The 26,882-nt window shown below is 41.1% G+C and overlaps 2 protein-coding genes across 3 annotated transcripts; one reads left to right on the top strand and one right to left on the bottom strand.

Annotated features, from left to right (window-relative positions):
* Positions 1-4,940: 4,940 nt before the first annotated feature.
* On the bottom strand, positions 4,941-14,385 carry scara3 (scavenger receptor class A, member 3). The gene is made up of 7 exons (XM_030772213.1): positions 14,379-14,385; positions 9,187-9,222; positions 8,944-8,988; positions 8,273-8,392; positions 6,722-6,802; positions 5,467-6,510; positions 4,941-5,377 (listed from the first exon to the last, which is right to left on the bottom strand). Exons 1-7 carry the CDS (start codon positions 14,383-14,385, stop codon positions 4,941-4,943), a joined length of 1,770 nt encoding a protein of 589 aa, XP_030628073.1.
* A 6,555-nt stretch (positions 14,386-20,940) lies between these two features.
* On the top strand, positions 20,941-26,764 carry clu (clusterin). 2 transcript variants are annotated; one of them, XM_030770999.1, is made up of 9 exons: positions 20,941-21,052; positions 23,269-23,399; positions 23,492-23,640; positions 23,882-24,052; positions 24,350-24,752; positions 25,251-25,391; positions 25,553-25,779; positions 26,041-26,216; positions 26,473-26,764. In XM_030770999.1, the coding sequence occupies exons 2-9, from the start codon at positions 23,312-23,314 to the stop codon at positions 26,483-26,485; spliced, it is 1,368 nt and encodes a 455-aa protein (XP_030626859.1). In that variant the 5' UTR covers positions 20,941-21,052; positions 23,269-23,311; the 3' UTR covers positions 26,486-26,764. The 2 variants fall into 2 exon arrangements, with proteins under 2 accessions (XP_030626859.1, XP_030626858.1); XM_030770998.1 differs by having other exon boundaries at positions 23,252-23,399.
* Positions 26,765-26,882: the final 118 nt, after the last annotated feature.

Raw genomic sequence — 26,882 nt, 5'->3', positions numbered from 1 at the left:
TCTGTGACTGAGGAAAGAGTGTCTTTATTGTCTACACCCCTTAACACATGAGCTGTTATGGGTCCCAGAACTGGGATGATGAAACTCAGCTGTGACATTCCTAAAGCTTTGCTATTTTCCATCATAACCAAGCCCCACTTACAAATAGCAGCAAAGATACATGGATGAATTGCATCATGGGAACTCCACATACAGAAACTGTAAAACCTTTTTTTTTGTAAAGAATTATGTAACTATTTGTGTGTCACATTCGAATGAGTTCTGAGCTGCTTGTGAAGTTGTTTTGTTTTGCTTGGCAGAGAGAGGCTTCCATGGAGCGTCATGCTCCCGCCTGGGGGAGGAAGCTGTCATGAGCCAGGAGTCTGCCTGGTCTGGTGGGGTTGGAACCTGCAGGCCTGCCTGCCAGCTGTGGAGTTTGTGGAGCTTTTTTTCCGAGCAGTGACTCCAAGGGCAAAAAAAGAGACACAACCATGAGCTCATTAAAACCCCCATACAGTCTTCATGCTGTTTCTCCTGCCAGTGTCTGCCACATAACATCCTCACAAGCCAAGTCTAAATCGACCGGAAGTCATTAGCAAGTGAAGGTTTGCAGTTGTCTGAGTGACGTACAATGATTGTAGCAGCATGGTGCGGCATTGATCCAGCACTGGGTATGGTTCAAAGGTTAGAGCGGAAAGCCCAACATGGGTGGAAATGGAAAACCTTATTACAGAGTTTATAGAGTTATACAGCTAACAAACAAGCAAACAGTTTTAGTTATGTAAGTGCAATACAGTTGATTCATTACATAAATGAAAGTTTATGCGAGGAATCAAGAGTGCAAAGCTTGAATTTGAAAATAAATTAATTGTTAAGAGGTCAAAATATGCTCTGGCACACAGAGCATTCCTCAGGATTCAATGAATTCCATCTGAATGTTGGCACTCTACAGAGATTAGTTATAGCACAGTTTCATGGGTTATTGAACATAAATGCTAATTACCAGAGCAGTTAACCATTAGACACCTCAACACTGATCAGTCTACTGATCACTGCACTGTAGACTCAGTAATGAATCTGACAGTAAGTCGTAATATTCTGAAACACCTTTCTCAGTCCCAATTCAGTCATTTACAGTTTTGATGTGCAGGCCCCACCAGTGAGCAGCATTGAGGCAGATTTAGACAGAGATGCCATTGCCTGGGTCTTTCAGAGTACACACCACAGTGTGCACATACTGTTCTGGGAAATTAGCATAGGGACCCATATCTGTCAGGGTGTTTAAGAAATCTACAATCTATAAAGAGCTATCCAAATGGGTAAGAAACTGCAATGTCATTGTTGCTAAAAAAGTACGGAATGACTGTGCCTTATGGTCCTGATTTTCACTGTAGTACTTGTTGGAATGTTTTAGAAGAAACAGCACTGTGAGGATCAGTATTGTCACCATGTGCGCTGGCTCCAGGCTGACTCCTGATCATGCTGTCTCTGTTACACTGCGCCATATGTAGTGACACAGCAGGATAATCTTACCCCATACACTCTGACTGCAATGCTGATTTACTGTTGCACATGTGGTAATGCTTCAGCAGACTGCAGGAGGTAACATATTGGAATGAGTTTGCTAAACATATGCGCTATTCATAAGTGACTGAAAAACCAGGCTTTTTTTTACAGGATAACTTAAGACAGCAAGTTACCTTCTCAAATTTCAGATCTTGCAACTTTTGATATGCTTTCTGCTAAACCTTCTCATTGTTCTCCACTAAACTGACATGGAAGCTTTTCAATGAATCTTTTTGACACCTCATTAGACACCCTGTAATATGAAGTATATGCTGGTTATACAGACTGACAGACTGATCATTACAAGGCTTTGACTCAAAAGGTTTTGACTCAAAGTTCACTAGCCAGCACACACTAACAGTAATACAACTTTTGCAACAGAAAACCTTGTGATCTAAAGCCATGTCCTACTTTTTAAGGACAAACACTGCAAATGGGGAACTGGCCAGATGCAATAAAATCAATCATAGAAGCTGCTAGAGAGAGAGGTCACAACAAGAAAGGGATAAAGTCAACTATTAGAGGAGGAAAATGAAGTGAAATGTGGAGTAAGAGCGAGGAGGAGGCATAAATAAAGACCAAAATATAGCTGTTGATAGTGAGAATGCTGGAAAACACACAAACAAGGGCAGTTCCACAGACAAACAGACAAAGCCAAAGTCAACGACATCCTTACCTGTAGTGTTGCAGGTCTCATTTCGTGATAACCCAGTGGCCTTAGCAGACTAATGCTCAGTTTCTCATCTCTAGTGCCTTATTTACCTTAAGCCAATGAGTTCTGTATTCCTACCAAACTTGACATTTTTTTATGAAATGTTGTTTCTTTTACTTTCTGAAAAGATGGCATGTTTTTTGCACACATTATTACAAAGTAATGTCCATGTATAGTGTTTTGTATGATTTTGTAGACAAACTATACTGTACGTTTCTGGAGCAAAACGTAAACATAGAGGAAGAATATTAATGTACAGATATCTGAAACCTTACTGGGTTAGCAGACCAGACAATTCATGGATGTCTATTAAAATATATCAGAACAAATGGATTTGGGTGGATGGGATCTTTATCCTAGGTCAAGATAAAATGGTAGCTTCTACCAAGAGCTACATGCTGAGTCAGTGGCAAAATTTGGGGAATTCCACCAGACCCTTATGTTAATATTTAAGCAGTTATCTGAAAGTCCAAATGGTTCAAAGCTAGCCAAATACTTAGTAAAAAAATTACAAAAACAACATGTTTAGCAAAGCTGACCTTGGTCAATGAAATTATTCGATACATTTTTTAAAATATTGTCTTGGTCATGAAAACAATGTTAGAGATATACAGCGCTGAAATTTGGTTATACTCTGTCAGCATGGCTCTGTAAATGGATGATGATTCAAGATTAGTGGTTTAAGTATTTTTCAATATGTTAAAACCATATGGATCCTGTCTTTCATTTTGTTTTTTGTTTTTTTAAGGAAAAAGCTTTGACAACTTGTTTAGAGACACACAACATGCCACATACTGCCCGTTTCATCATAAATTAGGTGGTTAATTTAGATTAATTAAGATAGTTTAAGATGGTTTAAATTAAGATGGTTTATGGGTACGTTTCTCTGTTGTTTTTGTGTCTTGAAAAAACAGAGTATAAGTTGCAGCCAGTGTTTTGCCAGGAGGATCTGGGTGTTTTAATGATGATAACACGTTTCTATGTTTAATAGGTGAAAAGATGAAATGCATAAAACATTTTTTTTAGGTGTCACTTGTGATCTAAAATAAACTTCATGATCACTTAGGTATGACCAAGAACACAGCCAAGTTTCATTGCAATCAGACAGTGCCTTCCAAAATCACCTCTTTCCTCACCTTCACAATGAACTTTCTTTGGAGGCCAAATGAATTAGATTAGAAAGATTTCTTTGATAGTTCTTCATTTCATCATCAGTTTTGAGGGCAGAGATGACAGACTGGTTTGTATTGCAACCAATCTGTTTTGTGTTCTCTTATTAATCATGCGTGAAATTCATGATTGATTGTAAATGTTCACCATGCCGTTTTACAACATCAAAGGATTTGAGCAACAATCCGACTAAAATATCTAAACACAAAGAAGGTTTAGATTATATTCAAATATCTGAGAGATTTAGGCAGTCCTGCTCAGACAAATCTATTAGTGATTTTGATTTGGCTTTGGTTTACATGAGCAGAAAATACTAAAAAAAATTACAAAAATAACTAAATAGAAACAGAAAATACTAAAATATTTTTTCAGACGTTTTATTGACATTTTTGCAAAAATATTTCTTAATGTCTTGTAACAAATCCTTTAATATGTGCATAATGATTAAAATGCATCATAACAATAGAAGTATACATAAGTAACAAACCAGCTTAAAATGGCAAAGAACATTATGCACATTAAGAATACTATTCATTATGTGTGTGAGCATAAAACAACAATGAAGAACTTTTTTGACAAATAATCAGTATTTTTAGTTTTACTGTTTTCTGGTTTCAGATGCACTAGTCTATGCAAGACTTAACTCCATCAATCCATTTTTGAAAAGTATGCCTCTTTTTTGTACAGTGCTGTTCATGTTGGTTATTTGGTTTAAATCACTGAATACATTCAGTTTGTTTTGTATAGCAAACTGCACCACAATAATCTCTAAGCCTTGTCTGAGTGACATTTCCAGAGTACCTGCTCTGATATTCAAAATTTAACAAAAACAAGGGACCCAGGCGTACAAATTACACTTCATCAAAAGTATTAAAGTGCCATCACATGGAATCTTATGTTACAATGTGGCAAAATGTTTATCCAAAGTGCGAGATATTTACTGTAGAGTCTCTTTCAAAACATCTTGATTTCTCATGTTCCTCAATATTTCTTCAATACTGTGTTAGAAAAAAATGTTTGAACTCATTTTCTTGAAAGGAATTTCACTATCATGTCCATCTAAGTTTGCCTGAATCTGTAAATTTGCAGCAGTTTGATTCAGGGCTAACATTCAATCAAAAACCCAGAACAACTATTGTGTAAGCCACTGACAGCATTATTAAATGCTGGTTTGTAATGTTCTGAAGCCAGTAGGTGGTTGAGTGGTACCAATACTATTGTTCTTTCTATTTAGATACTGCTGGGCATTTTTTTTTTCATTGCGGCAAGCGAATTCACAGCGTGGTTTCTCTGGTTTATGAGCTGATGAGTTATGAGGGTTTCCAGCTTAGACATATATGATTTCCACTAACTGTCCAACAGTAACCCAGTCCGCAAGGGTGAGCTCAATGTGGATCCACTTTCAACCCACATATATAGATATCACATGCCTTTCTTCAGGTTGCCAGTGCATTACTTTGTAAGATGTCAATAATTGGTTCAGGTTTTGTCCACGTGGAGGTATGTTTTTTCCTCAAGACCTTGTGGCAGGCTCACCTGGTGGACCTGGTGTGCCAGGGGGCCCAGGTGGCCCAGCAGGACCTGGCTTTCCTCTAGGTCCTGGCAGTCCATGCAGCCCAGGAAGGCCTGCTGGTCCTTGGATTCCCGGTGGTCCCCTCGGGCCAGGAAGTCCATCCTTTCCAATGGTTCCCATGTCACCTTTTTGTCCCTTTTCACCTCGAGATCCTGGTTGTCCCATAGACCCTTTGGCACCCTTGAGTCCAAGGCTTCCTTTGCTCCCAGAAGGTCCAGGCTCCCCTTGAGCTCCTTTTGGTCCAATGAAGCCTTTGGGCCCTTGGGGTCCACGGTTTCCTTGTAGGCCCCTGTCTCCTTTACTCCCTGTAAGACCAATTGGTCCTCTTGGTCCTGACTCACCCCTGTTACCCTTTGGACCTGGTGGACCAGGTATACCTGCAAGACAAAGGACACACTTAACAAACCTGTTGCACACATACACTATGGTTTACACTGCATGCTGCAAGTAAATACAAAGGTGCTACCTTTCAAAATAGTGAAGTTCTGTATGAGCTGGGAGTGTCTGGTGTCCACAAGTTTCATTTCCTCCATTACCATGGAGAGGTTCCTAACATCCATATCCAGACGCACACTTAGTAACATGTACTGTGTCCTCAGGGTGTCAGCAAGGTGCAGCAGAAGCAAGACAGTGTTGTTCAGGTTTTGCAGGTCTTCTGTGTGACTGCTGAGCCTGGTCTGGCATGAAGAACTCTCGATATTGATGTACTTATACATACTCTGCACATGGCTGACGGTTGCATTAATGCTTGAGGAGATGGTGTTAATCTCCATCTCAATGGAATCCATTCTTGCATCTAAGGTCACAAACCTTTCCCGTGTCCTGTTCTCATAGTACTTGGAGTGGTACTGGTGGTCATGCATATTTTCCTCGTGTTCATCAATGAAGGAAGAGACATTGTCCAGTTGCATTTGTAGGTTCATGACTTGCAGAGTAAGGTCATGTACCATCTCCAAGCTCATGCTGATTCGTTGGTTAGTGGCAGAGATACCACTCTGGATGCCCCTTACGGTTTGAATGGTGGTGCTGGAGTTGGATTTGAGTGCACTTAGAGCCCTGCTGTAATTCTGCCAGTCAGTGGTGATTTTTTGCAGCACAAGAGTTTCCTCCTGCGCCTTTCTTTGGAGAGCGTCAATCCACAAGGCACTGAGCGCAACGGTAGTATTGACTTGCTGCACTGTTGCCTTCAGATCATACTGATCTTGGACAAGGGTCTTCATGCCCATATCGGTCTCATTGATGACAGCCTGCCAACCATTCACTTGCTGCTGGTATTGTTCGAGGGACTGGTTAATCCTCTTCATGTTCATAGCGTATGTCTGTACATCTCGCATCATCCGATTACTAGACTGTGTTAGACCCTGCTGAGATTTTGAGGAATGATCTAATAGCTGTTCTTGGCGTAGCACCATCTTCTGCATGTCCTCAAAATCTCTCTTGAGTCTGCTGATTTCTTCTCGAAAATGGGCAACATCATAGGAATCAGAACAGTTGTTTGTAGAGCTGAGATCTATAATTTGACATGACAGTGAATTAACATTTTTAATCTACTGACCTAAACCAGTATCCATCAAAAAGCAAGACCATGACGCTCAAGAAACTGAAAGGTCTGTAAGTGTAGTTTCTCCTTATGTCACAGAAAACCACATTTGGTCTCTGGGGGGAACAGCCAATAAAATGGGCTAAACAGTCTGCATACTGCATAACACAGCAGATCTTACCTTGTATACTCTCCTGTACTTTGGAAATCTTTTTGTGATAAAATGACTCCTCTTCAGACAGGTTATCAACTTTCTTAAAAACTGATGGGAAGAAAAAGCATAAATCAATCTTTTTGAAACAAAGGCAAGCCAGAAAGATAGATAACAGTGACCAATACTCTAAACCAAAGCAGAGTTAGATCAAAATGAAAATACATACTGTAGTGAAACTAACACTAAAGTGAACATATAGGGGTTTTTATTATTATCAAAAGCATTTGTAGACTATATAATGGTAAATTCGTCTAGTGATATTTCAGGAGATGTTCCCAGTAAGCACAGTGGTACTCTTGAATCATTTGAACTACCACTCCTCATGGACTGACTTATTTCTTATTCTACCACTCCTCATCAGCTGACTTATTTCTTATTCTGGTTCATGGAGATTAATAAATTGTGCTATTGTCCTTGTGTTATGACTGAAATTGGAAATCTATTTGTGTTTATCTTTACCAGCTGTTCCATGTGTTTAAGTGTTAAAAGAACCTTTCCCATGTTTTACAAAACTGATTGTAAAATGTTCCTTGACAGCTCGTGGTTTTGAGGTTCAGATAGGTGTGTGATTGTTAACACACTTATGTATCAGTGGTTTTTTAAGTAATTGTATGAGTTCAATAAAATGCTTAATTGCTCATGATGCTTTGGAATGCTTTTCATACAACACCCCTTGGGAATTCAGGCAATGTTAAACAGATGTGTAGCACTACATGGATTTTTTTCATCCGTTACAAGGTCATGTTTTTCTTTTCGCAATGATATCAGCTTGTGGCTGATTTTATCTTTGTGTTTCACAATTTAGTGTTCAGAGCATGTGTTTTGTTTTGCCACACTGTTGCTGTGTTTTATGCTGACATGAACTCAGACAACATTCCATTCTGCCAATGAAAATCTGTGCCACTGCAGAGCTGGGATTGTAGTCCTCTGAATAAACTCCCTTGGAGTTTCCCTTTGGTCCAGTAGATTTTTTTGTTGTTTTCAGCCAAAATTCATTGTTCTGTAATGCATGTAACATCTGCAAATGTGCAACTGGTCAGGTAAGAGACATTGCGAAGTCTGTGGTCATTTATTCATATTTACACAAAAAGAATCCTATGGTACCATCCCAGCAGCCCTACTCACAACAAGCTGCAGCCTTTTACTGACTCGTAGATCTTAAAGGAAAAGTTAAGTCTTTTTATTTAGGTTAGGTTTCACCAAGAATGCTGGAGGTAGTGTCAGAATTTCCTAGCAGCACCAAGAGGGCATGAATCAAATTCCAGTAGAAGACTGCCTCGTTTCTCAGTATTTATCGGTTTTACTCTTCATAGCATTAACCAGTAAAACATTTAACACGAATCAGTGTGTATCTCTCCTCTGTTCAGATTCAGAGACAAATTCTGAAGACATTTCCAGTTGTTTGTGTTTAAAAAGATTGTACAAATTTGCCTGCTTAAACTGGCATAGAGTTCAAACCGCTACTTAGATCGTAAACAGGTTGTTTTACTGTAGCATTTTAATGCCATATTAACTCACCCAGGGATGCCAAGACCGCCACCGCAATGATAAGGAAAGCAAAGAAGCCGTAGAGGACTTTGACAGCCAGCTGGAGAGAATGGGTCTGCTGGCATTTCATGCACCCCCCTCGTGTTCTTCCTGTAAACACAAACACACAGCTCTCCCTGGCACTGTTTTCACCAGAGTAAAGTAGACAAAGATGCCTGCTATATGCTCAATGTGGTTTTGACTGAACCTGACATATGAACTGAACTGCTAGCATGGGAACAACAGTAATAGCAGATGTCCACAGTTAAGATGCACTGAGGAGCTGCTAAGCATGGAGTATAATGAACAAGCATAATGAAAGCAGGTGCGCAACTGCACACACACAGTACAGTCATAGATTTCTGATGGTGTGTACACATGCCGCACTCACTCACAAACAAAAACAAAGAACACCAAACAACCAAATGTCAGCACATTGACCCTGCTGGATTTGAGGCAAGACTTGCTTATCACTTAGGTATTTGAAAAATGTCCTTGATTCTACACTTTTTGTGGTATAACAGAGCAACATGTGTACAGAGAGAGATCCTGTGCAGCCCGTCTGATACATTAACTGAGAGAGGTTCAGATACTGATTTAGGAATGAGCCATCAAATGAACAAAGAACCAAACAACCAAAATAAAAGTTTGGTTTTCCTCACCCCTAAATGGAGGCATCTCCTCCTCCTCTCCAGTGAGGTCTTCTTCTAGAGAGAAAGAGTGTACATACTGTATGAGTTTGGCACAACAAAAACTCTGCCTTCATAATGTGTCATTAATCCACCAGGATTACTGGAATCCTTATGGATTCAGTTCAGGGATTAGTTGAAACATACAGGTGAATGAAGGCCTGGAAAGGATCAACAAAGAAATTGAAGAATGGTTGTAAAAAATATTATCTGTACCTTTGAAGAGCTGGTTCTCGTAGCCACAATAGCTCTCTGAAAAAACAGGTCAGGAACAGAGGGAATAAGTGCAGTGTTTTCACAAATGAGGGTTATCTGGATGAAACATAAACCACCCAAAGGAGTCATACACACACACAAACACACACAAACACACACACACACATGCACACACATACACACACATACACACACACACACACACAAACACACACACACACACACATACAGTGCATGCACATGCGCGCGCACACACACACACACACAAACTGGCACACACATCTTTTTTTGTTATCACTGAAGTCATAAATCTCAAAATACAAGACATACAATAAGCTCCTTTGCCAGATCAACCTTCCAGACACAAAGCATTCATCTCAGGCTCTTTTGAAAAGGTGAGGTCATAGCTGGCATGGACCTCACATCACACATCACAGTTATGCAGAACTGCTGAAGGGAATGTTTTCTTTTCTTTTCTTTTCAAGTATAATCTGTTTCTCTGGATAGTACTCTAAAATAGGAACACAGGATCAGTTGTCAGATACTAAACACATTATGCAAACACACCACAAATTCACAGTAAAAACAGCTAACCCTAGATTCACAGACCAGAGGGACATTAGCCGACGCCAGTGTTGGGCCTACAATGAGGACTTGTTTTGAGTTGAAATTGTTTCCTATATCTAAATTGCACATTTATGGTATTCTTGGCTGACTGTAAGATTTTTAAGACACATGTTTTTGACACCAACTTTGCTGCTATTTTATTGCTGCACTCTCCCATCATGGTTCGATTTCTCAGACATAGATTCAACCTCACCCTGGACAGAAAGGCCTTCTGCAAGGATGAAAATTAGTCCACGACAGGTCCTCATCCTTCTCTAGAATTACGGCCCTAGCATTACATAGTCCCAGGAAAGACTTGTGATTAAGCTCAGCTCAGTCACAGGGATAAATGAAAAGGTGTTATGTTAGGTTTAGAGTTAGGGTTAAGTGAAACAGCATTGTGTTAGCGTTAGGGTTAAGTAAAACAGCACTGGTTTAGAGTTACAGTTAAGTAAAACAGCACTGGGTTAGAGTTAGGGTTAGGGTTGAGTGAAAAGTCATCTAGAGAAGGTTCCCCTTTTACAGCAATGGCACTACAGATGGGTCATTGATTATCATAGAGGGAAGAGTCTAGGGAGACATGCTCTTCACATCACTCTCTCTCTCTCTCTCTCTCTCTCTCTCTCTGCCCCCTAATATTAAATTCAGCTGATGAGGTTGTATTTTTCCAAAGTCAGTTACTTTGCTCCATCAGGGATATATTTTGTGTGTGCCATACAAGGGAGGAGGGGATCTGCTAACCACTAACTGTGCTCTCTGCTCTCTGATGTGGGTGTGTTTACGCCCACTGGCAGAGAGGCTGAAGTCTGGTCCAGTGGAGGAAGGAGAGTGGTGAGAAGAGCAGGAATGTGTGCAGCTGTAGCAGGTTTCAGGCTTTACATTCTCCACTCAGCCGTGGCCTCACAGGTGGCTCTGAACACCAAGAACTAACTCTGAGCTTTGCCCCTCACTTGAGCTGCACCAACACAGCAACAGAGGAAGAGGAGTGGCCTTGTGTGTCTGGACGTCTGCCCTCTCCTCCGAAAGACAGAACCTTAAATGTCAGCCAGGAATCTCACCTTTAATCTCTCAGCCTGAACCAACAGGGTGGTGGAGTGTTAAACGTGGGTTTGAGGGGTTGGTAGTTTGAGTAGTGGTTGATTTTAAGGTCATGTGTTGAACTGAGTAAAGTGGAAAAGTTTTAGAAAGGAACACCAAGGCAGACTCAGACTGCTGCTCATGGCTCTCACTATTCAATCAAAAACTCTTTTCTATAACAGCGAACAACAACACTAATGACTTCCACGGTAAAGTAAGAAGTCATTATGAGTTAGGAAGGTGAAGATAGTGTGGAGATAGCTGCATCACTATCTATGAAACAGCAACAAGCTGAAATGTGAGTTTACAACCACATTAGCTGTATGCTAAACATACACTCATTAGCTGATTAGCTGTATGTAAAGTATATACACATTAGCAATATTCTAAACATACACTGCTGGAGGTGAGTGTGTACTAAGGGCATTATTATTATTTTAATCATTATAGACCATGACTGTAGTGTTCTGCCAACCAGGGACACAGAGGCGTATGTTGATGTTGACACGTTACATAAGTGGGTGAAGTAACATAATGTGGAGGATGTCCCGTAGTCATGGAAATTACAGTTTGGTCAGCTAGTTTACCTCCAACATAAGTAACATTCACTGAACCTGCAGTGAGCAGTTCTAAATGAGCACTGTCAAATTATGACTGTTAGTAAAATAAACATGGCCTAAATGAGTCAACTGCATTTGGTCAGAAATAAACCACTACGTTTTATTTGAGTTCTTGTGTGCTGTCATCATGTAACCTGCATTGTGTAAACAGACGCACACAGACCCACACTGGGTTCAAACTAACAACCTCAAGTATGGGAGTCATGCTCACTAGCAAGGGGGCTAAAGCTCATGGGTGCGAGCCTCAGTTGCCAGCATGCCTCTTAAGGTGTCGGGGAGTGAGATTTACTCACTGCACAGCACTGTACCTGCTGGCTACCGTTACAATAACATGCAGAACTGTTCACAAGAATGGATCTGATGTATGACTATGAGCTGCACCAAATGTATGTAGAAAACACCATCTTAAAAGTCTAGCTGTCCATATTTTACAGATATTTTACAGTATTAACCCAAGATGGTACTAAAACAATGTGTTTGCTTCAGTTCTATACCACAGAGGACACATCAGTTTAGCTGAGTTTTTTCCGCGTTGCACGTTCTACTGAAAACAACGTGTGGCTGTAACTGGATCCCTGTGAGACACCATACAATCCAGTATGATCTGACAACAGAGCATTCAACATCCAAATGCACTGGGCAGTTGATGAGTGAGTTTTACTGGTACAGGAGGAAATTTACAAATCTTTTTAATGAGGGTTTGAGGGCTATCAGGCCGAAGTTTTTGGCAGATTAGCACTGGCTCATAACAGGGTTCATCATATTTGAAAAGTTCTGCTCAGTTCCTACACATGCACAGCTTCCAACTAAATATTATGTAATAGGTGTTTTTCCCACAAATTACACTCAGCTGCTCTGTTCTAGTCAAAGAGTCATTCTCACATCGTCTGTAGCAAGGGAAATCCTAGTGTTTTCCTTTACAGGTGCCACAGGCAATAGCACCAGGATCACATAGTGAACATGACAAACACACCCACACTCTGCTACTCTAAAAAAAAACAACAGATTACTGAAAGACTTATGGAACAATTTTCAACATCTGAACAGTTCTCTTTTCATTGAATACAAACATCTAGGTCAGAGAGTATCCACACACCCTATGTTAATTTGAGTGTGAACCAAGTAAGGATCCTAGATGTGCCAAGCTCACGATGGGTAAGATGTTTGCGGTTAACCCTCTCTTTACCCCATAGCCTTCACATCAGGATGGGGATTTGACTCTTGGCCCAGCATGTGTGGAAGGCTCTAAGTCACAAGCTTCAGAGACTCACTGTAAATTTTCAATTTTCATTGTGTGATTTCAACTCCGTGAACATTTTACATGTTTATCCATTCATGGATTCCAAACTGTCGCATGGGCCATTCTCCCACATCCTGTCCAATCAAAAGCATATCCAATTCCCATGACAACAACATACAGGAAAAACATTTTACTGTATCGTTGATGTTGCTGGTGGAGATGATTTAGGCAGACACGAAGCATTTGACATGAATGCCTGGAACCACAAAGTGAGAGCTGAGATGAGAGGAGAGGTCTCTCCAAACCACTGAGGCCTGACCACAGCTAATAAAGACAAGTGTCTCTCCCCCAGTTTAACATCCAGCCATTCCCCATGCAGTTACAGAAGAATGTGTGGGCCCATTCAAAGCAGTAAAATGCATGGAATGTGTTGATTTCGAGGGCTTCTATAGAGCTGCAAAGAGAATTGATCTCAGGCATTCTTATTTTGTGGTCTTTGTGGTGAATGACAAAAGACCTCAGATCTGAGCTGAGGCAATTACAGTCACGCATGAACCACTCTGTCATTGAAATGTGTGTGTGTGTGTGTGTGTGTGTGTGAGGAAGAGAGAGAGAGAGAGAGACAGAGACAGAGGGAGACAAAGAGAAAGAGAGTAATCTTCACATCCACTGTACTTTCAAGTCCAGCTGTTCAGTAAATTCTCAACCTGGGCAGAACCTGTTTCTCGTTTGTTTGATTGATTTTTGATTAACACACCTAGAAGAATAAGGCAAATAATAAATAATACAAATAATAAAACATACCTACATATAACTTCTCTAATTATCTCTTACCTGTATTAGATGAGTTGAGAATCTTTGATTCCTGTTTTGCATTGCTCTACTAAAGGAAGAGAACATGAGGAAAAACATCCCGTTTGACCTCTTCCCCTCCATGAATCCAGGCATCAGTGTAGTACTGGTTGGTCTTGAGCTGAGGGTGCTGCACAGACCCTGCCCTCTCCACTCACTCCCAACGCCCCCCCCCCCCCCCCCCCAAACACCTGCTGCCCACACGGATACAGTCTGAGATCCATTCTCAGACCTTTTTACAAACACAGGAGGAATGTGTTAAAGAGCATGTTCTACTGCTCTGCCCCTCTGGAATATATATTAAAATATAGATCAATGGCCTGCCTACTTCCAGGCCTTTCCTGTAAATACCTAACTGCTCTATATGATCACCCAAAGCCCTGTCCACATGCTGCAAGTCCCCTTCTTTACATCAAAAGGAGTCCCTTGGCGTTTTTCTTTTCAAAAAGACCAAAATCTCGTATTTCGTGCAATGCTGGCAGATAAAGGCATCTCAGTTAATCCCTACAATGTGGTTTGCATAAGACCCTTTATGAAAGGCTAAATGTGAGTTATCATATGCTGAAACCTGCAGAGTTGGAATACATGTCACTCCCAAAGTCAAGGAAAGAACATCTCCCCTCCAAGAACAACAAACCCTCACTTTCACTGGACCTTCGGAAGGATAACCTCAGAATACGAGTTGTCTGCACTTTGGTGTGTAGCTACACTTTAAAGATTCCAAATCATTTCCCTCTCAGAATATAACAGAAAACACTAGTGAAAGTGAATGTCCACACAAGAGTCCACCCTCTTACCTTTCATGGTGCCTCAGTGAAGTTGTCTCGACAGGGATGTAAAACAGTCTGGTTATCCTGAGAAAAAGACCAGTTTTTTCCCTCTTTTACTGTTTCCCCTTGTGTATGATTTAAAACCCTTCCAGAGTGGTTATAAAGCGGTCAGTTTTTCCTCCAGCACTACTGTCAACACAACCATCCACAAGCATCAGGACTCGGCTACAAGGATCCAGATGTCCAGAATTTCCAACCCCAAACGAACGCTGAAACAGGATTAACTGGCTGATTCACAGCTAAATCCAAGATCCAAGTCCATCTGAGAGGAGCGGCTATGTCTACATTAAATCTTTACAGAAGTACCTGACTCCTGCATGCTGCCTTTCTGTCTGAAGCCTGAGAGAAAAGAATACCTTGGACAGTAACCATGTGCAGCTTGAAGAAACATGACGGAGAAAAGGGAGTGTATGTTTTTGTGTTGGAGAGGGAGGGAGGAGAGGAGAGAAAGAGGGAGGGTTAGTGCATATGTTTCAGCAAATCAGTCCTGCGCTGTTCTCCAGTCTAATTGCAAACAAATGTCTGGACACGGAGGGATGAAGACCTCCACCTCCTGTAACCTCCATCACTGAAGATGGAGAAAACGGGGTTACTGCCATATCACTGACAGATGGCTTTTACTTTCTGCCTCAAAACTAAACATGTTCTTTTCCCACGACTCAACATGACAAATTTGTTGAAATTCAGAGTTTAAAGGCAACAGTCCACTGAAGAGCTAAACAGAGAAGTTGAAGCTAATATCAGAACAGACAGCACAGACTAAAACATTGTGACAATGCAATACTTTTCAAACTTGACATGTATGCCACAAAGTTGTGTGATGCCACCTTTTATGATGAGTCCTTTGTTTGTTTGATAGTTGTCAGATTAAAGTATTTCACAGTTTTATAGACAGCTGTGTGCACATTCTCTGTGTGAACCTGCCACTGACAGTGAAATTGCACCATGGAAAATATTTGAACAAAAGATATGTTTTTTTGGAAGGGAAACAAAGATACTTGTGTTAAAACTGTGTTTAGATTGTCTTTAAACTATGTAAGATCACAGTCTAATTAATATGTCCTATTTGCACTAAAATGGATCAGTTCTAAATGACAGTAAGGATGTGGGCTTTTAGCAGTTAAGTGTTATCTATGTTCCCACGAGGCAACTGTGTTTCATTCTTGAGTTACACAGATCCAATATTGGCTTTAGATGCTCTGTGAACATAAACTCACCATTTAATATCTGATCAGAGTATCAGTGTATCAGTGTTTCAAAGTCTCAAGGGAAAAGTTCAGCTCTGACTGACAGATGAAGAGGTAACCAGAATCCCTTGGTAACCACAGCACCAAGAACATCACTTCTGGTGTTGCTTCTGGCATGACTGTCTGTTGAAGAAACCATTAAGACAGTGTTGTCAGTTTGGATACAGTAGAACTGCGAGACAACGGTGATATTGCCAGTTTGAATACAGTTGGTCTAGGAGATGTGATATTGTCAGTTTGGATACAGTTGGTCTAGGAGATGTGATAATGTCAGTTTGGATACAGTTGGTCTAGGAGATGTGATATTGTCAGTTTGGATACAGTCGGTCTAGGAGATGTGATATTGTCAGTTTGGATACAGTTGGTCTGGGAGATGTGATGTTGTCAGTTTGGATACAGTTGGTCTGGGAGATGGTGATATTGTCAGTTTGGATAAGTTAGGGCTGTGAGACAGTGATGTAGCCAGTGCAGACAAGGTTAGGAGATTCTATGAAACTGGCATCCACATGGATATTGTCTGCACACAGGCCTGTAGACACATCTCCCATGAAATTAGAACATTTAGGATAAAAGGATGTTTGTTTTTCTGATTACTCTTCTTGTGTGTAAGAACTTCTGAACTTTCATTTGCCACAGTTAAAGTTTGTTACAATGTTACAATGTGTTGTGTTGGCAAAACGTTGGCAAACTTTCCCTTAGATGTAACCTTTTAAATTCTGTGGGACAAAGATGCAGTGAGTAACATAATTAATCAAATGAAACAAACTGTGCAAGATGCACTCTGAATCCTCTGAACTGGTTCTTGGAGCGTATGGTTGGCTATTAAAGCTCCATCAGCTTGATTTGATCATGGTTCATTCTTGAGTGCAATGAATGCAAAGGAATTTGGGAAAAACATTTCACATTATGTTTAAAGAGCACTGTATTTCACAGTCATATGTTTTTATCTCACACTGAAATGTATATCACCATGCACTGTCATACAGGACATATCTCACAAACAAAACTTCCAGAGCAAGATGTAGATATTCCTCAGCAGCAGATAAATTACTTTAAATGACTCAAAAGACATGCTCTCTGTTGTAGTTTGGAAGGCAACACTAGACTTCATTTGCACATTAAGTTTATTGAAATGTGCCTCACATTTGATTGACTGTCAAGTGAATGTGCCCTGACACGGATTGATGAAATAAAAGCACACCAAACCAAGAATATGCATGTGGAATGAACTGTTCACTTTTTTACCCCCAGAATCACATCTGACATGCCCTACAAGTCTCCAGCCCGGAATAAAGGAATCGCATGTAAACTCTGTCACATCTCAAACAGGTCCCAGCCTGAAATGATTCTAATAATTTCCTGTTGAAGGGTTGTTCTGGTTATTAGTGAAAACAAATGACTGTTAGTAAAAGTGAATCACTATTAATGAAACTGCATGTTGGTTATTAGTGAAAGTGAATAATTATGAGTGAAAATGCATGATTGGTTATTAGTGAAAATGTATGAATGATTATTAGCAAAAATGAATGATTATTAGTGAAAATGTATCATTGGTAAGTTGTGAAAGTGAATGATTATTAGTAAAAGTGACTAATCATTAGTAACAAATGAATTATCATCAGTGAAAATGTATCATTTGTTATTAGTGAAAGTGACTGATTATTAGTGAAAGTGAATGAATGATTGTTAGTGAAAATGAGTGATTATTAGTTAAAGTGACTGATTATTAGTGAAAATGCATGACAGGTTTAGCTTTATTGGCACATGGCAAGCTTAGGCTTGGCTGCACTTTTAAGTCCACTATTTTTACACAACGTTTATGTCCACACAGCTGCTGAAGCAAAGCCTGACCCTCATTCCTGCTGTATGAGGGCCAATGAACCGCATCAGTGACTCCTTAGTGTTTACTGAACAAAAAAACTGGCCTGCGTTCAGCAACATCACAAGCTGGAATCAGACCTGACTCAGTGAAACAGTGTTTGAATTCTCTTACATGGCTTCCGTACTTTGTGTTCTTTTCCAGTGAAGTTGCTAAATCCCGGACAGGACAGAATGCTTTGAAGCATTATCAGACAGACACTGCTTTAATGTCTCACAGTCTGCTGATGGAACTCATGGTCGTTCTTATGCAGTAAAATAAGATCAGTGGATACAGGGAAAGGGAACACTGAAGAGTGTTAGGACGGGACCAAGCGGTCAACTACAGAAAATGTCTGAGGTACTGATCACACTGAATTTCATACTGTTTTTTCATGAGTCCATACAGGCAGTAATACATAGCCACAGTAAACTGTCCCACAGATACCTCAGACTAAACCTTAAACTGGTCTGAACAGAGGCAGGTGACATGACCAACAAAGACAGCACATGAGTTGACTCAACACAGCACAGTACCAAAACAACACCAGTTCATTTGTCCAGGGGGACCTGGGTTTGTTTTCTGAGCTGTGATCACAAGACTGAGTTCAAATCTAATGAGCTCAAGACCCATAGCTCTGGCGGCAATGCCAAACCCACAAATATTACAAACAAACTCAAATCACTGAAGTGATTTTCACACAGTCGTTCTGTTGAATGAGCCACAAACTGATTAAAATAACATTGAAATGACAGGAGGAAATAAAGAAAACCTGAAGCACAAACAACAGCGAGAGACTCAACTCTGGTACGCGGGGCTTTGTTTCTAGTGCAAAAAAAGTCAGAAAGAATGGTAGATGTGCTGTTCTGTTGTGCTGTTCAGAGCATGTGAAATAAACAGAATCCTTAGGCAGAATCTGTCGGTCAGGCTACAGGCACAGTCTTACCAAACAAGATGCTAATGCAGGCGTTTGATAGTCTCCTCACTGAGTCTGAAATGCAGCATCTGATTGTTGTTTTTGAGTAAATTTTTGCCTTTGGTTGAAATTGAAACTGTTTGTATATACAGCAAAGTATAGGGAGACATGTGTAGATTGGACTGAGTAAAAAAGGACTTCCTGTTCTTATTCCTACAGCTGGGGAAACTATTTATTAGAACATTGACTGCCACCCAGAGGACAACACAGGAAGTTCTCACCCATCATCTCTGTATATAAAAGCAAAGGAAACTTAGCAAAGGGAAAAGATTAAAGTAGCTTATTGCCATAAATACCGTTTTCTCACTGAAAATTCAAAGGGAAAGACAATATTTATACATATAAGATTCTGTTGATGACAAAGGGCAGTGGAAAGACTGGTGGATGGGTCATGACAGCAGTGGCAAAAATACAATTAATCATTTGTCCATTTTGTCCTGTGCTCAGCTCTTTCCTTGGTTTGAAGCATGAAGGGAGGAAGTGGTGTGAGCTCTCTGACACATGAAATAATAGAGGGCAATAACAGAAGGCTGAATCTGAATCAGTCTGGTAACATTTATTTTACATAAACAAATACAAGCAAAAAAAAAAAAACCGCATTCATCCTGTGCATTTAATAGCATGGTCAATGACTGTACACAACCCCCCCCCATCCTCCGAGTCTCTCTCTCACACAAACAAACACGTTCACACATACACTCTTTATCCCCTCTCCTCTTCACCTGAAGAGGGGGCACAGACTCAAATAGGAAAAAAACAAACATAAACTCATGCCAAACAATTTAACAATAATGTGAAATGAAACAGAATGATAACTACATGTGTTATGTCACAGAATTTTCTGTACATGGCTCCTGCAATGATATTTGCCAGAGGTAACATATTTTTCTACTTGACTCATCCAGTGTTTCTGTTCACTGTCTGCATTAAACACATCAGCATAAAACAGTGATGAACTGTTGAGTTCCCAGCCTGGACAGGCCCTGACAGCTGTATGGTTTGGCCGTAAACACTGGCATTCCCCTGACTCGCCTACACAGCTGTTTTCAACTCTTCATCCTCGACTGGGAGCAATTAGACACATCATATATGCCACAGAATCCATAGATCTGACACAGTCTGCTTCTCTGCTTATTTCTGCACTTCATACCCTGCTCCATCTTAATGGGCGGTCTGGCCTGTGTGCGCAGAACACCGCGTCCTGTTGCGCGCATGGGCCGGGCACACATGGCTGCAGTACAGCGCTCAGCCCAGTCCCTTTTCCACCTTTGTGCCCTGGGGCAAAACCAGCAGCCCACCACACACAACTCAGCATGAAGGTCTGACTCAACTCTAGTTCAGGTAGTGTAAAATGTGACAAATAGTTTTCTCTAAAGACTCCTAACATTTTTGAGTTCTTTCATCTGTCACAAACCCAACAACTACAAAAACAACTCAAAGACCCCTTCAAAAGGACAGGGCTAAAAGGAGAGGTACTGTTCCAAAATAGAATATTGTAAACAGCTTTTTCTTTAGTAGAGTTATACACTAGATGCCTCATACCACACTATGTCTCACATTTGCCTATCAACATAGTCTGCATCAAAACACACATCCCTCAGCGTAGGGCTGTGTGAATGCTCTAAGAAGGACAGTCTTGGATTACTGGACATTCAGAGCACGACTGTTGGCCTGTTCCCTGTTGGTATGTTTTCACTCACACTGTATCCCGCGCCAAGCTGCTGACGTAATAACGCCATAACCTTTGACTGTGCATCAGTGTAGACACAGACAGCCAAATTACACATGTTTTTATACTGGGCCTTATTTGTAGGACATTTACATTTACCTCGTTTTTCCCTCCATGGTTTACAGCACAGGCCTGGACAGAGTTATACAATAATCTACTGTGTCACCAGAAAGAAAAAAACAAAAAAAAAAAAAAAAACTTCTCTTAACTGGACACATCTGTTCAGCTCTGGGCTTACCCACAGACTGGTGTTTGCATCAAGTAATTCTTTAAAAGTCAGGGTTTTATAACATTACAGCCAGTTGTTTTTGTTAAACTACGTCCCGCCTCCCTTTCATGCGGCGGGCTGCAGGAAACATGACGGTGCCAGTTAATGCAGCACTTGGCCTATTTCCATACAAATACTGCGATTAATCTGAGCGTAAGACAGATGTAACGGTATTGATGATTCAAGAATTATAATGACAATTTATTTTAGGCAAACAAATCATCTTGTTTTTTTTTTGTTTTTTTTAAAGATCTAAGCGCTCCTTTTCTGAAAACATCCCTCCCATGCGTGAACCTGAACCGTCTGATAAAACGGAGTAAACGTTACGTGATAGAGCGGCACTGCCCTCTTTTGGCCGGAGAAGGACCATGCCTTGCCGAGTAATTGCACAACTTCTCGAAAAGTCCAAAGCCACAGGGAATTTTCGTCTGGTGAATCACACGGAAAACAGTGCCGTGCGCCTCTGTATAAATACCTAGTGGACTTTCGAGACCGCAGCAGCGACTGTTGTCTCCGAGAGGCACTTGGACCCAGACAGAATTGTGTGGCGCTCCCTTTGAAAGGTAAAGGTCTGGACTGGTTTATAAGTTCATTTTTTATGCATGTTTAAATAGGGATGCCTTTTCAAGTAACCAAAACTGAGCTTCCAACAAAAATGTGCAAGTTATCTGCTGCTATGGTAATATGTTAGCCTACTGTCGCAGCATGTTATTAAAAAGGTGAATTGCAAATACCGAGTTATATCGAATCTTTTGATTTAATTTTGTTTCTTGGAAGTCGCTGCCTAAATAGAGTAATTCTGCACTAATGATTATGCTCTTTTTTCTTTTTGTCAATAGAATCCTACATTTACAAAATCTTAATCATTAGGGTGTGGCAGCCAGTGCCTAAAGACATATATTAATGGAATTTAAACAACAATTTAATAATACGCAAATATATCAAGTGGAGTGTACAAGATTAGCTAATGGCGTGTAATAGATGTATGCAAACTGTGTTTCAGTAATACTTTTTTCTAATATTGTCTATAAAGAGAAATTTGCAAGCAGATGAGATTTTTCACTGAATGTGGTAGTGCAAGGGTAAAATGGGATGCATATCCTACTCAGATGGAGGCGTGTAACGCGGCCGAGCTGCACCCCCGGGCATGGCGGCATCATTTGGCTGCAGCAGGACCTCATTACATTAGGCAAATCCCTGCATGCACTGCCCTTCAAGGCAGTCTGCATGACTGAGCAGATTAAACCACATTTGTTTTTGTTTTATGGAGTCATGCAGATGAATGTTTTTAGTCAGTGCCTCACCCCCATCCACCCCAGTCCAATCTGTTTTGAACAAATAACAGATGGAGTTTGTTAAGGACAAAAAGAAAATATTACATTTGTACTGTTCTATTTCTATTACTTGTGTATAACACAGCTTGCTGAAGGAGGCCAAACTGTCCTGACCATCCACTGTTAGCTGTTTTCTCTTAAAGTGCATCAGAGAGTGGAGATGATAGACAGCAAAGCAAATTCTAACCCAGCAATAACCATGACAGTGTAAGATAAGCTGTGTGAGTGAGTACAGCTGTAGAGAGGAGTACATTCAGCAGCTGGAGAGTCAACATTTGAACGAGGGATTCAGATGGGTGCATTCTTCTTATGCAACCAGGCACCCTGCTTTGCTTTGGCAGGGAAATGAAGAGTCAAGATGCTGTTCTTGAGACCGAGAGACCAGACCTGTCTCTCAGCCGAGACGTGTCCGGTAGATAGCTATTGGGCCTGAGTCACTATTTGCTATTCAGATTCCTCATCAAACAAAAGTCTGTTTTGAAACATCTGCTGCTACCAAAGAGTGCAGCGTTCAAGGATGAGTCAAAGTACAGTTTTTTCTCGCACACACTGAATTGATCATGATAAATCAGACATTACTTGAAATGACTTGAAAATGGAACAAATGCCCCTGGGATTAAGAGATGTTGGAAGTACGTAAGAGATTATGTATAGGGGATTTGAATTTTTTCTGTGTAATCACATTCAGGGACAGAAAATGGAAACTTTGTGAATGTTAAGAACTAGAAACATGTTTGTTGACACAGCCTTTGAATTCATTCATTTATGAGAACATCTGACATATCTTTCTCATATGTGAATGAGAGCAAATCTGAGACAGATGCATATTTGAGCTTCTCAACTTAAAGCAATAAAGAACTTGTGAACAGTACGATTTGACACTCATGAATTCGAAACAATTGTTAAAGCTATTATCAGGGCACTTTGTCTTAGTCATGTGCTCTCGAGATGTGATTGGTCTGTCTGCTATGCCACCTAACTTCTTACCATACCAAGAGAGTTGAAGCAAAGTTTGGTTTCGTGCCATGAAAAACATCGCCCCCTGCTGAGTCTTCTCAACATTACAAAAACACCAGGGTAGTATGGACAGAAAATGTGTCCATCACGGTTTGTTCCATAGTTATTCATAGACACATCAGTACAGAGAAGCAGACTGGCACTGTCACCCTGATGGAGTTACTCTGCTCTGATGACTCCTGCGTTTCCCACCGCTATGCAGTGTGGCCAGAGCATGCCTGCATTAGTCCTGACTCATTGTGTATGTTTTTGCAAATAAGCCACATGCGCACACAGAACCACTCAGTTTATGTTATGATTTGGTGGCTGTTGCAGACTCCATATTATCCAACAGGCTTAATAAATATCTTTAGCATTCCTCAGTATATCAAATCTTTTTTTTCTTCTGTTGTCTTGTTGTCTTTTTAACAGACTTGTGTGTCAGCCAGGCTCATTCAGAAGACCAACCCTGATCTGTGAGGGCTGTCAAAGATGAGATTCCCCAGGTCATTCATTGGCCTCTCTCTGCTCTACATCTCTGTCGAGTGTCTGCTCCCTCCATCCAAGGAGGACCTGAACGGTAAGTCTGCTGCCTGATGTGAAAGACACAGTTATCACTAATCCTGCCTGCTTTTTCAGGAGCTCTTGACAACTTTCCCCTCATCCTTACAGAGATTTCTCTGCTTGGGGAGAAGTACCTGGATAAGCATATTGAGAATGCCATCAATGGGGTAAAGGAGATGAAGACAGTGATGGAGAGATCTGGAGAAGAACACAAGAAGTTTCTGTCTGCCTTGGAGAAAACCAAACAGCAGAAAGAGGTGGCAGGCAATCACCAGCCTCGCTCATGTTTTTTATTTAGCTAAAATTTGCCTCAGTTCTACCAAAGACTAACTATGAATTTGATTTTGAATTTAAACCCCATAATGCTAAATTTCTCAAATAACATGTTGATAAAGACATTAAACAAACTTACTGGAGAAATTGTAAACTATCAATCATTTGGTGGTCTCATGATAATCTCCACTGGGCACTCATGTAGGTTTTCTCTGTCTCTGTCAGGATGCTTTGAAGGCTGCCCAGGAATTGGAGACCAAACTGAATGAGGAGCAGAGTGTGTGTAACGAGACCATGCAGGCACTCTGGGAGGAGTGTAAACCCTGTCTGAGGAACACGTGCATTAAGTACTATTCCAGGACCTGCAGCAGTGGGTCCGGTCTGGTAGGGAGACAGGTAGGTCTGAAAATACACACCTCTCTGTTTAACTGTTCATCCACACTGGATATACTTGGATCTGGCCTCTTTTAGACCCTGATAGTTTTCACCCTAGTCTAGTAGTTGAGGATGTACTGTACTAGGAAAAGTGTGTCCACCTTTAAGATTGCAAAACCCAGCAGTACTCTTGGATTTGAGAGTTGGAAACAAAAAGCACTGGTCACTGGGTAGTGCTGATCAGAATTTGACCCACAGGCACCAGATTTCAGTAATCCCACCCCTAATCCCACCCGTAATCCTCTCTAACCCTCTCAGCTGGATGAAGTTTTGAACAGAACGTCGCCTTTCTCCATCTGGATCAATGGACAGAACATCGACACCCTGTTTAAAGAGGACCAGCAGCAGAGCCAGCGTTTCCAGGATCTGGAGGAGAAGTACTCAGAGGTGGCCGACGGCGTGGACGGCATCTTCACGGACAGTATAAAAGTGTTTGATCACATGCGCTCCTACCACCAGCCCCTCTTCCCCCGCCCCTTCCGCATGCCCAGCCTCTTCGGCCAGCCCGAGGGCCGCGCCTCCCGGGTGTACAGGTCCCCTGAGCAGGAGCCGTACTTTCGCAGCTTTCACAGCCTGTTCGAACCCATGATGAACATAGCCCGCAACATCTTCAGTGCCACCGAAGGCTTCATGGGCAGTGACATGGACTTCCCCTCTGAAGGTACGGCAGGCCCAAACACACAGACACGTCTTTGTCTCGTGCCAACACCCTACAATTTACAATTTGGTATTTGGCAGACGCTTTTAGCCAAAGCGACTTACAATAAGTGCACCCTAACAATACATGCCACATTTCACGTGTAGTTTCTAGAAGTTACCTGAGATGAAAGATAATTATGGAGGGTCATTACATAGGACAGAATAGACAGCATGCTTTGTCAGTTATAACATAACTTTATGTCAGTTAGAAAAATCAATGGTTGTCATGCTTTGTGATTCATTGTTTGGCAGGTTCTCAGAACTGAATTAAAGAATGTCAGACAAACATGGACAGTTTAGCTGAATGAAATAGCATGAGCATCATGACTTCCTTTTGTAACCTATAGTTTTAATGTACATGCACATACACTTGTTACTGGTTGGAACAAAGGACCTGTGTAAGGTGTTTTGTGTACATGGGAACCTGTTTTTGTTGAATGAATTTATTCTTTATCTACAGATGGAAGTGTGAATGAGGATGTTGTCATAACAAAACCGTTTGGAAGCGGTAAAATGACCTGCAGGGAGATCCGTCGTAATTCGGCTGGCTGCATTAAGCTAAGGGAGGAGTGTGAGAAATGCAAGGAAATTCAGCACATTGGTGAGGATGTGCTTCACATGCACACATGCAGTTTTTAATAAATGTATTACATGAAAAAGCTAAATATGCAAATATTTCTAATTTTCAATGGAAGAGAGAACAGCAAAGCATATTAAGAGATGAGGTAACCGTGGCTCACTGTCTGTCTTGCTGTGTGTCAGATTGCTCTGGAAAGAGACCCCTTGAAGGACCTATGAAGGAGGAGCTGGAGAACGCTTTGGCCCAGGCTGAGAGGTTCACCCAGGAGTACAACAGGCTCCTCAGACGGTTTGAGGAGGAGATGTTCAACACCTCCAGACTGCTGGACATGTTTAACTCCCAGTTTGGATGGGTGTCTACCCTGGCCAACCACACCAAGAATGAGGATGGGATGTTTCAGGTTCATGGGGTTAGTGTTGACCAGAGCAGCTGGGACCAGTCTCATCCACACCTCATATATGACTCATATAATATATGACGGTCTAAATAAGAGCCAGTTGTTAGGAGTCATTGGATGTGTGATCTCAGGGAATATGTGTTAATAAGCAGAGGGATAGTGAGATTTTGTGACTCACTCTACACGTGAGCCAGTCAGAACGGAGAGAACTGAGTCAGAACTGTGCAGTTTCTGAATTTGTGTTTTTGGTTGGGGTTTTTTTGTGCTGTCAAGGTCATATCAAAGAACACTGAGGATGCTGGAAAGCCAAGCGACACAAACGTGTCAGTCAAACTGTTTGATGCTCCAGAGATGAGTTTCACTGTGCCAGGGGACATCCCATGGAACGACCCCAAGTTTTCAGAGGTGGTGGCTCAGGAGGCCCTGGATCGGTACAAACAGAACACAGTGTAAGTCTGCAGAACATGCCCATGAATGGACACAGGCATGTCAGTGAACACAGCCATGTGAACGGATGTTGACATCAGCCTGATCTGAAGTGAAGGTGTTTGTCTTAGAAGTAAAGCCATTTGAATCTATGGCATTGATGTGGTTATTCATTCTTTAAAGAGACAACATGATTGTGAGATTGTTTTGCACCTTGGAACTTGAGTGACATGATACAAGGTCTAATGTGTTTTCTTTCCCCTGTTGTTCAATTTCTAGAGTTGTGAAATAAGCATTAGTGACTGCACCCCCCCCGTCAGGAGGGTGACTCTGACCCCAAATCTGGAACCGTCTGTCGTCTGTATTAGTGTCCTGCCTCAGATGATGGAGACATCCTGTGCCCACCTGAGCTAGAAGCTCCCTTTCTAACACTAATCCGCCTGTGACAACCTTAACACGCCAACTGCTCAAGACTGTGTATGGAAGAGGGTGAAAAACACGCTTCACTTTCCTGAAATGAAAGCCTACTGTACATTATGCCAAATATTAATAAACTCTGTACAGAATTCCAGTATATTTATCTTTTTTCTTGATCAAGTTTCACTGAAAAAGGGGATTCTCAGCTATTCTCAGATTTAAGGTTGTTTGAATATGGATCTGAAATTCTTAGTTGTTGATAATGATTCAAA

This window comes from Chanos chanos, chromosome 4 (assembly GCF_902362185.1).
Source record: "Chanos chanos chromosome 4, fChaCha1.1, whole genome shotgun sequence".
In the NCBI taxonomy this organism is placed as follows: domain Eukaryota; kingdom Metazoa; phylum Chordata; class Actinopteri; order Gonorynchiformes; family Chanidae; genus Chanos; species Chanos chanos.
The sequence above is the reverse complement of the archived record's forward strand: the minus strand, read 5'-3'. Positions and strand labels throughout refer to the sequence as shown.